The sequence below is a fragment of the Polyodon spathula genome, chromosome 25 (genome assembly GCF_017654505.1).
Source record: "Polyodon spathula isolate WHYD16114869_AA chromosome 25, ASM1765450v1, whole genome shotgun sequence".
NCBI classification, from domain to species: domain Eukaryota; kingdom Metazoa; phylum Chordata; class Actinopteri; order Acipenseriformes; family Polyodontidae; genus Polyodon; species Polyodon spathula.
In genome coordinates this window covers 740406-753021 of record NC_054558.1, presented here as the reverse complement: position 1 = coordinate 753021, position 12616 = coordinate 740406, and the positions used below count along the sequence as shown (strand labels likewise).

At 47.4% G+C, this 12616-nt stretch overlaps 1 protein-coding gene across 3 annotated transcripts; it reads right to left on the bottom strand.

Moving 5' to 3' along the window:
* LOC121300164 (sphingomyelin phosphodiesterase 2-like) lies at positions 1–12587 on the bottom strand. Of its 3 annotated transcripts, none has more exons than XM_041228622.1 (11): positions 11338–12587; positions 7737–7833; positions 6470–6566; positions 5883–5959; positions 5137–5230; positions 4198–4287; positions 3217–3299; positions 2946–3078; positions 2740–2844; positions 1809–1971; positions 1–1553 (listed from the first exon to the last, which is right to left on the bottom strand). In XM_041228622.1, the coding sequence occupies exons 2-11, from the start codon at positions 7784–7786 to the stop codon at positions 1135–1137; spliced, it is 1311 nt and encodes a 436-aa protein (XP_041084556.1). In that variant the 5' UTR covers positions 7787–7833; positions 11338–12587; the 3' UTR covers positions 1–1134. The 3 variants fall into 3 exon arrangements, with proteins under 3 accessions (XP_041084556.1, XP_041084557.1, XP_041084558.1); XM_041228623.1 differs by having other exon boundaries at positions 1809–1968; XM_041228624.1 differs by lacking the exons at positions 5883–5959; positions 6470–6566.
* Between the last annotated feature and the right edge of the window lie 29 nt (positions 12588–12616).

Here is a 12616-nt window from a genome sequence, read left to right as displayed (position 1 = left end):
TCATTTTAAAATGTGCTTTATTATTATTCATTTAGTTGTGAATCAGTCACAAGTGTTTCTATCACAGCATTCAAATGAAAGGCAAAAAAAAAAAAAAAACAGCACAATCCAGTCGTTTCACATTTAAATATGCAAAAGCGACGGGTGAACTTTTAAAAGAATGTTTTAAACATCAGAGTTTTGTAAAAAAAAAAAAGCACAAGAAACCTCACGGTAACCTGGAAAAGATTTACAGCAAACTGTCAACCAACGCAGTCCAATCTATTCCATTCACGTCCTTTGTATTTGTAATGCAGGCAGAAACCTGCTCTCAAAAGCTCTGAAATGCAGGGATTGGCGTGGGCGGTGCAGGTCAGGTTACACACTCCTGTGTAGAGTATGCAGTGGTTGTGTTTTCTGTGCAAGTAAAGCTCACCATTTCAGAAGACATTATATGAACGTTCAGTGGAAGACAGTTGTGCTGCAGAAGAGAGCACAGTTTTAGTGTCGTTCTTGCGCACAGGATCGTTTGCCTGCTTTAGCTATGCAAGGAATGTGGACTACATTTATCTCATGTAGATAAAAACATGACAACAGCCACTGCAAATATCTGAAACATGTCCTTTTCCAAAGAAGACTAATCCAGAACAACGCAGTGGAATTGAAAATGGTCCCCAAGAAGAGAATTTAAAATAAGCAGTGACTGAAAGACCTCAGTGAAAGGGAGTGTGTTCAACTGCGTTTAGTTCTAAAGGGAATAACAAAACATCAGCGCGACCTGCATTCACAGTATGTGGGCAAAACCTTCTTATGCAAGGTTTTGTCAAGTCTAGGCAAGTGGATTACTAATCCAATCACAGGTTAACCTTCTGCCCAAAATGTACCTTAGCACAGGAAACCCCATGGAGCAGGGTTAGGGATAAAACGACTGGGCCCTCCCCCTCCCAGGAAGGGAATCACAAAAAACAGGAATTCAAAGCTGCAGTGTCCCACAGTCATGTTCAATATCCTAGGATCCTCCTGCCACCTTCTTCCAGAACTCAGTCTTCAGCGCACTTCATAAGGCAAGCAGAATTGATTTCAATTTTTTTTTTTTTTTTTTTAAACAGTTGGGGGGCACTAAAGCTTTAAGTTGCATCTTTGCAATGCTGAAAATCAAGGCGAGTTTGCCGAGGTGCTTGCCGGTTCTCCCTGCGCTCTGCCCTGCTCCACTGGCTGTGTCTGCGAGCGTTTCTGCAGCCTCTCCTGCAGCCCTGTGACAGCCAGCCTCATCTGGTCCTCGGCCCCCTGCAGAGTCTTCACCTGCGTGGAGTAGAAGATGTACAGCAGGGCTGTGAGCAGCAGGGTGGCGAAGGACAGCGCCCCCAGCAGGTAGAAGGAGGCGCGGGGGAAGGCGTGCTCCGTGCTGTGTGCCAGCCAGGGCACCAGCGCGATAGCCAGCTCCACCAGCAGCAGGGCCAGCCCCATCATCCCCATGCGGGCCACGGTGCCGCGCATCCTCTCAGCGTGGTGCAGACCCACCTTCACCTCCGTGCGAGCCTCATTCACAATATCCACCAGCCCAGGATCTGGCTCTGAGAGCGGGGAGAGAAGAGGCGTGACAGGGGGCTGCACTGACAAGCACAGCGTGTGTTTACAGAGCCCTGTGTCTTCAGAGCTGATCTGATCTATTTGCAAGATATAACAGAAAACTACCCAGCTCTGATTTGGTCTTTCAATCCATGAATATCATTCTAGATGACAAATTCCAATGTTGTTGTGAAGTAATGCAATTCTTTAAACACACACAGACTGCACCCCGTCTGAAGCGAGCGGAATGGAAGCGGTACCTGCAGAGCAGCGCTGGGGCCGGGGCCCGCCCCCCTCCTCACTCTGCAGCAGCAGCACGGCGCTCAGGGCCTCGTGGTCCGAGTATGGGAAGGGTTTCCCCGGCACAGAGCCCGTGGTGGTGGAGAGAGACTCACACTTCACAGAGACCCTCGACAAGCCCTGCTGGGACATACAAGATAGAAAACAACATGAGCACAGAGACAGAGTCCTACACACTGCAGCAGCCTGCTCTCTGCAAAGAGACAGAGACAGAGTCCTACACACTGCAGCAGCCTGCTCTCTGCACAGAGACAGAGTCCTACACACAGAGACAGAGTCCTACACACTGGAGCAGCCTGCTCTCTGCACAGAGACAGAGACAGAGTCCTACACACTGCAGCAGCCTGCTCTCTGCACAGAGACAGAGACAGAGTCCTACGCACTGGAGCAGCCTGCTCTCTGCAAAGAGACAGAGACAGAGTCCTACACACTGGAGCAGCCTGCTCTCTGCACAGAGACAGAGTCCTACACACTGGAGCAGCCTGCTCTCTGCAAAGAGACAGAGACAGAGTCCTACACACTGGAGCAGCCTGCTCTCTGCACAGAGACAGAGACAGAGTCCTACGCACTGGAGCAGCCTGCTCTCTGCACAGAGACAGAGACAGAGTCCTACGCACTGGAGCAGCCTGCTCTCTGCACAGAGACAGAGACAGAGTCCTACGCACTGGAGCAGCCTGCTCTCTGCACAGAGACAGAGACAGAGTCCTACGCACTGGAGCAGCCTGTAATAATTGCATGTGGAGCACATATTCCAAGAGCCTGCCTGGCATTCAGAAGCACACAAGCATGTACACACTTCCTGGCAGCAGAAGCACACAAGTAGTACAACTAGCCAGTGCATCGCAGCACAGCGACCGCGGACACTCCAGCAGCGCTGGGTATGAAACCCACCTTGAAGAGAATGTAGTCGATTCGTATTCCATTCTCGAAGGGCTCCAGCTCTTTCTTATTGATGAAAGGGTTCTCTGCGATGAGAGTGATGCCGTCCTCACAACCCTGTGCAAGACAGAAGCAGCACAGCGACTCTGTATGAAGCGGATCGATGAAGACCGGACCGTGAGCAGGAAACCTAGTCCTCGGATGTTTGCAGCGCTCACCTCAAACTTCTCTGCCTCAGCGTAGGAATCCCGAAGCCCCGTGTATGAGAGCAGGAGCCGGTTCCCGAGGTCTCGAGGATGCATGTTCAGATCTCCTCCCAGGATCACCAGGTCTGCACAGCCGGAGGTGTGCCTGCAGACAGAGAGGAACTCTCGTTCCACAGCCAGCACTACACAGGCAGCCACACAGTATAGCGGGGCAAAATACAAAATGCATTGCATTGGATAGGTTTCAAACACACAGCCATGCTCAGAGACAGGCTGTCCTTACCGAACAAAGTGCTGCAGCTCCCAGGCCTGCACCACTCTGTGTGGGAGATAGGAATCCTTCTCCCTGCAGTACTCCGCATGCAGCTAGAAGAGAAGCAGCAGTTCTGTGTTTGAGACACACCTCTTTCTACAGGAACGCTGCCGAATCCCCACCCAGGCGCAGCGAGAGCGAGGGAACGTGTTTCTACAGGAACGGTGCCGAATCCCCACGCAGGCGCAGCGAGAGCGAGGGAACGTGTTTCTACAGGAACGGTGCCGAATCCCCACGCAGGCGCAGCGAGAGCGAGAGCGAGAACGTGTTTCTACAGGAACGGTGCCGAATCCCCACGCAGGCGCAGCGAGAGCGAGGGAACGTGTTTCTACAGGAACGGTGCCGAATCCCCACGCAGGCGCAGCGAGAGCGAGGGAACGTGTTTCTACAGGAACGGTGCCGAATCCCCACGCAGGCGCGGCGAGAGCGAGGGAACGTGTTTCTACAGGAACGGTGCCGAATCCCCACGCAGGCGCAGCGAGAGCGAGGGAACGTGTTTCTACAGGAACGGTGCCGAATCCCCACGCAGGCGCGGCGAGAGCGAGGGAACGTGTTTCTACAGGAACGGTGCCGAATCCCCACGCAGGCGCGGCGAGAGCGAGGGAACGTGTTTCTACAGGAACGGTGCCGAATCCCCACGCAGGCGCAGCGAGAGCGAGGGAACGTGTTTCTATAGGAATGGTGCAATGCAAAGGGAATGGGTTGAAGAGGCTTGTGATAAGGTGTCGTTGAGGTTATTATTCTGTGTATGCACACTAACACACTTGAGGCTTTTAACAGTAGCTCTGCAATCCAGCACAATTCTGTGGTCCTGAGCAAAGCTGGATTGGACAGGTTTTACTGGCAGTAGTTGTAATGTCTGGGGATAGTTCTTTTCTATATAGAGAAGGTGAAATCCCTCCCAGCCCAACTGCTCTTATGAAAGCCCTCAGTCCCAAACGCTTCACTCACATGGGTGACGTACGCATGGACCGCGAGGCCACAGATATCCACGATGACCATTCCCACAGCCTTTCCTCCAAACCAGTCGCCATGGTGAGCCTGGGAAACACAACACAACTCACGAAACGAGAATAAGCTCTTGCACATGACTCACGCATGTGTTTATAACACACACACACACACACACACTGCTAAGCAACTCGAAGGAATCTTGTACAGCTCTTAATGCAGCCGCTTAAACCAGCCTTTATGTACAAAAAATATAAGTTTGAGGTTTTAAAAATGGGCAATTTGACCTGAAAAGACTGTAGTTCAAACAGTTTGGATTAAAGCACAGAGTTTTTGAATCTGTAACCCAAGAACATTTGACTCGCGGTACAATCTCCTTCTGATTTGACACTGAAGCGCCTTCATCTCCACTCTGCTATGCTGTCCTCGTCTCTGTTAATAACTCTGATAACGCACATTAGCAGCACTGTGCTGTCCTCGTCTCTCTTAATAACTCTGACAACGCACATTAGCAGCACTGTGCTGTCCTCGTCTCTGTTAATAACTCTGATAACGCACATTAGCAGCACTGTGCTGTCCTCGTCTCTCTTAATAACTCTGACAACGCACATTAGCAGCACTGCGCTGTCCTCGTCTCTGTTAATAACTCTGATAATGCACATTAGCAGCACTATGCTGTCCTCGTCTCTCTTAATAACTCTGATAATGCACATTAGCAGCACTGTGCTGTCCTCGTCTCTCAATAACTCTGATAACTCTGCACATTAGCAGCACTGTGCTGTCCTCGTCTCTCTTAATAACTCTGATCGCAGTGAATCTTTAAATCTGCTCCCCGTTTAACCCTGCTCTAAAGGAAGGCAGCTAGGGGTGCAAGCGTGCCACAGTTTGAAATGCGCGTCCCCTTCAAGTGACGAGACGCCGTGTCACAGCAGCACTCACCATGTACGGGTATCCATTGATAGAATAGCGGTAGAGGAACGTGTCGAGGATTTTATTTTTGGAAAACACAGCCAGGCCACTTCCGATCACCCCACTGAAAACAAACAGACAGAAAGAACGCGTTACACCTTCGACAGGAGCAGCAGCACCCACAGGGAGAGCCAGCTCGGGGTTCCCAACGCAGCTCTGAGCAGTAACTGGGTTTAACACACAGACAGTGCCACCTGGTGGAGAAGCGCACAATTACATTCCGCAGGGTTGATTCACAGCATTGTATTGTGCCACCTACATAATGTGCAGAACACAAGCAGCTGAGGAAACAATAATACTTCAGAGGGGTGGAGAGTAACATCTTCCTTACTGAAGCACGCACAGCTCCGCCAGACATCTTCCTTGAGGAATCTGGTCCTGTTACAGCAAGAGATTATACACAACTTTTTTTTTTCCTGACGCTGAATATCTTTGTCAGATCCTACAAAACATAGTTTGACTGTGGATTGACATTTACATGTAAAAGTGTGTGTGTGTGTCTACTGCCACCTAGTGGAATATCTTAAGAGGTTTGACGCCCTTCTCCACTGGCTAGGTTTCACTTCCTTTTGCCCTTTATTAAGACAAAGGCATAATGACTTCACATTACGTCTTCACTATTAAATATGCCGGCGCCCCCCTCGCGTTCACCTTCCCATTACTCTTCCACTTTGATCACAGCAAATGGCTGAAGCGCCTGCCTTGTGACGCATTACCTTTTGAAGTAGTGAGTGTAAGGGTGGCTGTGTGCGAGCGTCTTCTTCAGGAACAAATAATCCTTTTCACTCCACACCTGAGAACAAACAAAACACAGAAACGGGAGAGGCGTTCACCTGAGAACCCAAACCCTGTGTTACTGTATTTCAAGAAAACAAGATGGGCTTTCCAGTGCCGAGGGCCTTTAATGGGAAGCATAGAAAACACTGCGAGGAGATAGACAGAGAGAGAGATAGAGAGGACACATAGATACAGAGATAGAGAGATTAGACAGATAGAGAGGAGAGATAGATGGATAGACAGAAGACAGAAATACAGAGATAGACAGATTTGCCAATGTTACTGTTTATACATGCAATGAAAAGAAATACTATTAAAAATCAAATGCACATTTTAATATGTGCCTCATATAGAATATGTGAGCTCTACACAGTGAATGCAATACGTGTTATAGAAGTTGTACTGAATTATTTTGTTAGCTATTAAGTGGCTTCTCATTTCTGTACAGTAAAGGCAAGACAAAGCACAGAACTCATTGAAGGCAGGAGATCAGACATGTGACAGGACTACATTCTCACAGCCCCACCTCCTGCAGAAGCGCAAGGTCGTGCCCCTCCTCCTTCAATAACTGACCAATCATCTCATAGCGCTGGGAGCAGTGCTGGCTGAGGTAGCGGATCCCCCTGGAACAGAGAGCAGTGGGATCACAGCCAGGCGTGAAGCTGAAAGAAAAGTTACACAGCCAAGACGACCCACAAAGAGAGCCCTTGAGCAGCTCTCTCAGTTAGAGGGGCCGGGAATGAGGGGCGCGCTCTGGCTGCCAGGAGTGGCTTTCATGGAAGGGCTCTGGGATCACAATCGCCTAATTAACACTAACAAAACAGAGGAGACGAGAGAGAGGGAGAGAAGATGCAGCAGAAAGCTTCAATCAGCTGACTGAGAGGAAATGAAATCGCATCCGTCTCCTGACTCTGCGCTAGTGCTGAGCGGTGCACTTCTGCAAAGTGTGACAGGCTGGCTGTGTGGAAAGGGCAAACCGCAATGCCTTGCAGTTCCCTTTTGTTCCCGAGTCAGCTTTTCAAAACCCAAAAGCCTGAGTTTTAACTGAACTCCCAGTAAACTGCGCAGTGGGGCTCTGTTATTACTGACTCAGTGAGCACTAGGTGTTGCCACACACAGGCTTTAGGGGTAGAATGAGCAGCGTGTTACTTTGCACTGGTAGTAATAATGAGGCTGTCGCTGCTGGACTCCCACGATGCCCCTATGAAACATACAGGGAGAACACAGCCTTCTGATTGGGTAAAGATCACAGACAGTTATACAGTGCACCTCCTTCATTGGCTGGGACTTCCACAGAATCAGTCATTTCGAGGTTGGCTGTGTTGTGCTGTGCATCAATGGGAGCCTTTGTGACGGTGGATCCAGGATAACAGGGCACACGAAGCGTGCGAGGAGGCGAGAGTGAGCCCTCTGCTGTGTGTCTCATTAACAAACTACAGGACGCGTGCTTCGGTCTCTCCCTGACTTGATGAAGGTGCCGGTCAGTTAGGTGATGCTTCTGCTCCGAGTTGAGCAGCCACTGAATCAGCCAGTCTGCTTGCTGACTGGCTGGTGTTGCCACAATGTCAATGGAGACTTGCCCATGTTTGTTTTTCCAAGCTTGTATCATATATCGTTTTGTCATGTACTCTGGAATGCATTCATACACATTCAGCAAATACCAAGGCAATATTTTAGGTCCAGATATGTACATATATATTTACAGTATCACCCAAGGTGCAAAGAACAACTCTCACCAATTCTCACACAAAGCCATAAACCTGATACAGCCTGCAGGAGACCTCCGGACTTACCAGCAGTTGAGTGAGAACACTCGCAGTTTTACAGCAGGGGTGGTTGCCATGGCTACAGTGGAGTGTTAACGCCTTCAGCTCCACGCAGTTCTCCCTGCTGAAGTGAAATGAAGGATGTGTTTAATTGAGACAGTGCCCCTTTCATCTCTCCAACTGCCAAGTTACGTGGTCGCGCAGCTGGAAACACATCTGGTACAGAACCAGGCCGCTCTCAGTTACAGCACGAATCGTTTCTCTTGCACTGCCCTAAACTCTCCTAGGCTAACCAGCATGTTGAAAATCCAACAGGACCTGCAGAGCACCGACCAGGCGCAAATCAAAACTCCTGGAACACTTCCACCTGCACTTCTCGCTATCACAGCGCACTGCCGCTTCATCCAAAGGGATTTCCAACTTCAAATTAACTCCAATTAGGTTTCTTTTTTTGAGGTTGGTATAGGTTTGAGTTAGGTTTTTGTAGGTTTTCTATGAGGTTTGTAGGTTGTAGTTTTGAGGTTTTGAGGTGAGGGTTTTGTGAGGTTGTTTGTGGTTCCATCTCGTCGCGTTAGGTGGTTTTGTGTGGTTAAGGTTTTTTTTTCTTGGTGGAGGTTTGGTGGTTAGGTTGGTTTTTTTAATTTGCTGTTTTTTTTTTGGGGTGTGTCAGGGTAAATTTGGTTTTTTGTCTTATAGGTTGTTTAGGTCTTGTTGGTAGTTATGTTTCGTTTTACATTTTTTTGTATGGTTTGTTTTGAGGTTCTTGTCGGTTTGTTGTGTAGGGTGTTTTTCGTTGTTTTGTGTTTAGTGTTGGGAGGTAGGTTTAATTTTGTTATGGGGTTGCTGGGTTTTCTTTCTTTTGGAAGTGTTTATTGTTTGAGGTTTTTTAGGTCTTTTTTCGAGGTTCTTTTTTTTGGAGGTTTTCTTTTTGTTTTTGTTTGTTTTACATTTGAGGTTGTTAGGTTGTGGTTGGTTGTGAGGTTAGGTTTGAGGTTTTTTTGAGGTTTTTGTGGGAGGTGGTGGTCTTTCTCGGTATTTGGCAGGTTTTTTTGTTGTTTGTTTGTTGGATTTTTTTTCTTTGGTTTAGGTGTCTTTTGTTATTGAGGTTGGTTTTTTTTGGAGGTTGTCGTTGTTGTGTTGAGGTTTTTGGTTTTGAGGTGTTGTTTCTTGTTTTTTTTTGAGTTTTTTTGTTTTTGGTGTGTTTGGTTTGTATTTATTGGAGGTTTTTTTTTGGTATCAGGTTGTTGGTTTTCTTTTGTAGTGTTTGAGGGTTGTTATGGTTTTTTGGCTGAGGTTGTGAGGTTTAGGTAGGTTTTTGTGTGCTAGGTTCGGTAAGGCTTAGGTTAGGTGGGTGAGTTTTATTGAGGTTGTTGTTAACGGTTTTGTGTGGTTTTTTGTTTTGTATTTGAGGTTTTGTTTTGTTCAGGGTCCAACAAAAACCAAAACAACCAACCAAATTTGAGGTGTCTGCGTTTTTTCGTTGTTTTGAGTAGGTTTTTTTGTAAGGTGAGTTGGTTTTGTTGAGGTTTTTTTGTGTTAGGTTTGTTGATTTTTTTTGTTGAGGTTGTGTTTTTGAGGTTGGGTGTGTTTTGAGGTTTTGTGAGGGTTCTTTGTTTTTTTGTGGGAGGTTGTTTTATATGTTGTGTTGGTTTGGGTGTGAATTTCCCCCTTCCCCCTCCCCCCCCCCCCCCGAAAAACAGGGGGGGGGTCATTTTTAAACAACACTTTTCCCCCCCCAGGTAGGTTTTTTCGTTTTTTTTTTTCACAAAACACAAACAAAAAAACGGGGGCCTGGGGGGAAACAAAAAAAAAAAAAAAACCAACAAAAAAAATTCGGGGGTTTTGGGCGGTTTTTTATTTTTTTTTTTTTTTTTTTTTTTTTTAAAAAAAGGTTTTTGGGGGGGGTTCTTTTTCCCAAAAAAACCCCCTTTTTTTTTTTAGGGGCAAAGGGGGGGGTGGGGGGGGGGGGGAAAAAACCCCGGGTTTTTTTTTGTTTTTTTTTTGTTTTGTTTTGGTTTTGTTTTTTTGTTTGCACAGGTGGTGTTTGGGTCCAAAAAACAACAAAAACAACAAAAAAAAAAAAGTTTTGCAGGGGGTTTTTTCCGTAAAATTCGGTTTTTTGCCAAACTTGTTTTTTGTTTTGGTACTTTTTTTTTTGGTCTTTTTTAAGGTTTGGTTTAATTTTTTTTTTGAAGGTTTTTTAGGTTTAGGCTTTAGGTTGTAAGGTGTTGGTTTCCTTGGGTAGGTTTGTTCGAGGTTTGTAGGGAGGTAGGTTGGTTGTTTTGAGTGAGGTGTTGGTTGTTTTTGTTCCTGGTGACCACTTAGAGGTTGGGTTTCTTTGCGTTGTTGGAAGGTTTTTTTTTCTTTCGTCTGGTTTGTTTTTTGAGGTTGAGGTCTGAGGTTGGTTTGTTTTGAGGTTTGTTTTGTTTTTCTGGTTTGAGGTTTGAGGTCTAGGTTTATTGAGGTTTTTTGTCGTTTGTTGATTTTCTTGTCTTTCGTGTTGTTTTTAGGTTATTGAGGTTCTGGTGTTGGTGGTTTGTGTTTTGTATTGTTTTTGTCCAGGTTTGTTTAGTTTTGAGGTGGTGGTTTTGTTACTGTCTTTTTTTTTTAGGTTTTTAGGTTTAGGTTTTTAGGTTGTTATCACGGGGGAACCCTTTAGGTTTTTTTTCCATATAAAAGTTCATTGAACCCCCGAAACAAGGGGGGGGAATTCACTGTTTTTAAAAAAACGGGAACTCCGTGGAAATTTTTTAAAAACCCCTTACAATCCTAAAAAGAACCCCCACCCCGGGGGGAAAGTTTTAACTCCCAAAGGTGAGGGGGGGGGGGGGGGGGGGAAGGAAACAAACTCCAAGGTTTAGGTCACGTCGTTGTTTTTGAGGTTGTGTGTTTTTGTACGTTTTGTGGGAGGTTTTCTTTTGGAGGTTGGCTTTTTGGTTGTGGTGCCACGGCTCCCCCGCCCCTCCCCCCTCGTTAGGTGTTTCCCCTTTTCGGTCCCCCCGCCGCTGTGTTCTAGGTGTACACCCTTTTTTTAGGTTAGGTTTTAGGTGGTCTGAGGTATAAGGTTTTGTGTTATTGAGTTGTTGTTGTTGGTGTTTTTTTGGAGGTTTTGAGGTTTATGTTTTAGTTTTTTGCTGTAAATGCTATTTGAAAGTACTGCATTTTCATTAGTGCAAGTCACGCTTCCCAGAGTGAAGCTGGCACGGCTTGCTGTGACGTCTCAGATGAGTGCACGGAATATGCGTCCGGTGAGCTGGGACTGCAAACTCCCCGGGACAAGCGGACACCACGACCGCAGCGCTAGATCGGCGATGTGTCCCTTTCCCAGGGGAGCCACTTGATACCCTGCTGCAGATAGCGCGGTCTTTATGAGAACATCCCGTAGCACACGACGCGGCCGGTATAATAATTCAGCATGCACCGCTACTCCAGCCTTGCATAACTTACCAACATGCATTTAAAATGCGGATTGAATTACAAATTCTAATACCCGAGCCGTGACAGCGAAGCAACATACTTCCCAGTCCAGCCTTATTATTATAAACCGAACCCATTATATACATTATGAATACAATTACGCTTTTTTTTAAATTTTATTTTCATTATCAACTTTTGCTGTAAACGGTACCTTTTTTTTTGTTCACCGAATCTGGCGCTGCACCGCTGGTTAGTCCGCTGTCGGGTGGCGAGTCTCCGTGGCCAGTTTAATTAAATCCCCTTGGTCATCTGTAAACTGGCCTCCACACTAGAAACCGAACCATGCCATCTATCCTGCAGTCTGTGAAGTGTAGAAGTGAACCCAAACCAGAGCGCTCGGCATTACCAGCACCGCACCGCCTCTTCGACCAGCACCCATCAACTGCGAGATTGCTTATAACGCAATAAAAAAAGACCGCAAGCGCGTCGCAAAGCATGTTGGGTGATGTAGTCTTTAGTAATTTTAACGCTCTGGTGCCCCTTGTCACGCCGGACACGTCTTTTACGTGAGATTCATGGTCCCTGGCCACACATCCACACTAAAATAAAACTATTTTTACACGTGGGGGCAACACCGTCTCTATCCCTCGAGGCTGCTTCGAAAACAACCGGACAACCCGCCCCGCCCGGCTAGACACGGATTAACTGTGCTAGACCCGTAACACAATGCTCGAGGCTCCGTTTCCAGCAGGACCGTCCAGGCGGTAGTGTGTAAAAAGCGCATGCGTGCCAGAGGCCCATCGGTTAATAGAGGGTATCCTATCCAACCGGATCCGATAAGGCAGGCTCTGCTGCACAGCGTTCAGGGACAGGGAGCGCCCAACAGAGAGACAATCAATTGCACGTTCCCATCAGAGAGTTTAGACCTGTAGGCAATGATAGAGTTCTGATAAAAGGGGGAGTGGGGTACAGGCAGGGTTTCAAGGAGAAATCTAAAACACAGGACAGCAGCCAGGCTCAGTCCCACCCCCGCACTGTTCCTGTCTGTTGATTTGGTGAGGTGACCCAGGCTGCAGCTGGGGTGGATGGTGTCCCGGTTGGTTTGGTTGATTCTCTGCTGGACAGGCTCTAGTCTAGGAGTCTGTTTCAAACAAAGAGCCTAGGCTTTCCAGTTGCTTGCACCCATTACAGAAAAGATTTGTCAGTTGGATATATGATGGGCAACAATCACGCTTAGCGAGGTCTGCGCAGATCTGCAAGAATCTGCATGACTAGCACCCCGCCCCTGCAGTCTGCTGATGTGTGTGCTGTTGTCTGTTCAGCCCCTCGCTGTCCACTAAGAATCCCGTGCATGCACATCTAGCAGCATCACACGTGCTGCTGGAGCCCGGTGGCAGTCACTCTTTGAAGAGCACGCTGCAGGCGCCCCATGTCAGACAGCAGGTGGGATTTCCTCCAGGTTACACGACTTCTGATACAAAGTGTTGAAA

Coding starts and splice junctions, on each gene's coding strand:
- LOC121300164 (XM_041228622.1), bottom strand. CDS start 7,786: ATGGCAACCACCCCTGCTGTAAAACTGCGAGTGTTCTCACTCAACTGC. Junction 6,567..7,736: donor GTGTTCTCACTCAACTGCTG/GTAAGTCCGGAG, acceptor TCTCTGTTCCAG/GGGGATCCGCTACCTCAGCC. Junction 5,231..5,882: donor TACACTCACTACTTCAAAAG/GTAATGCGTCAC, acceptor GTTTGTTTTCAG/TGGGGTGATCGGAAGTGGCC.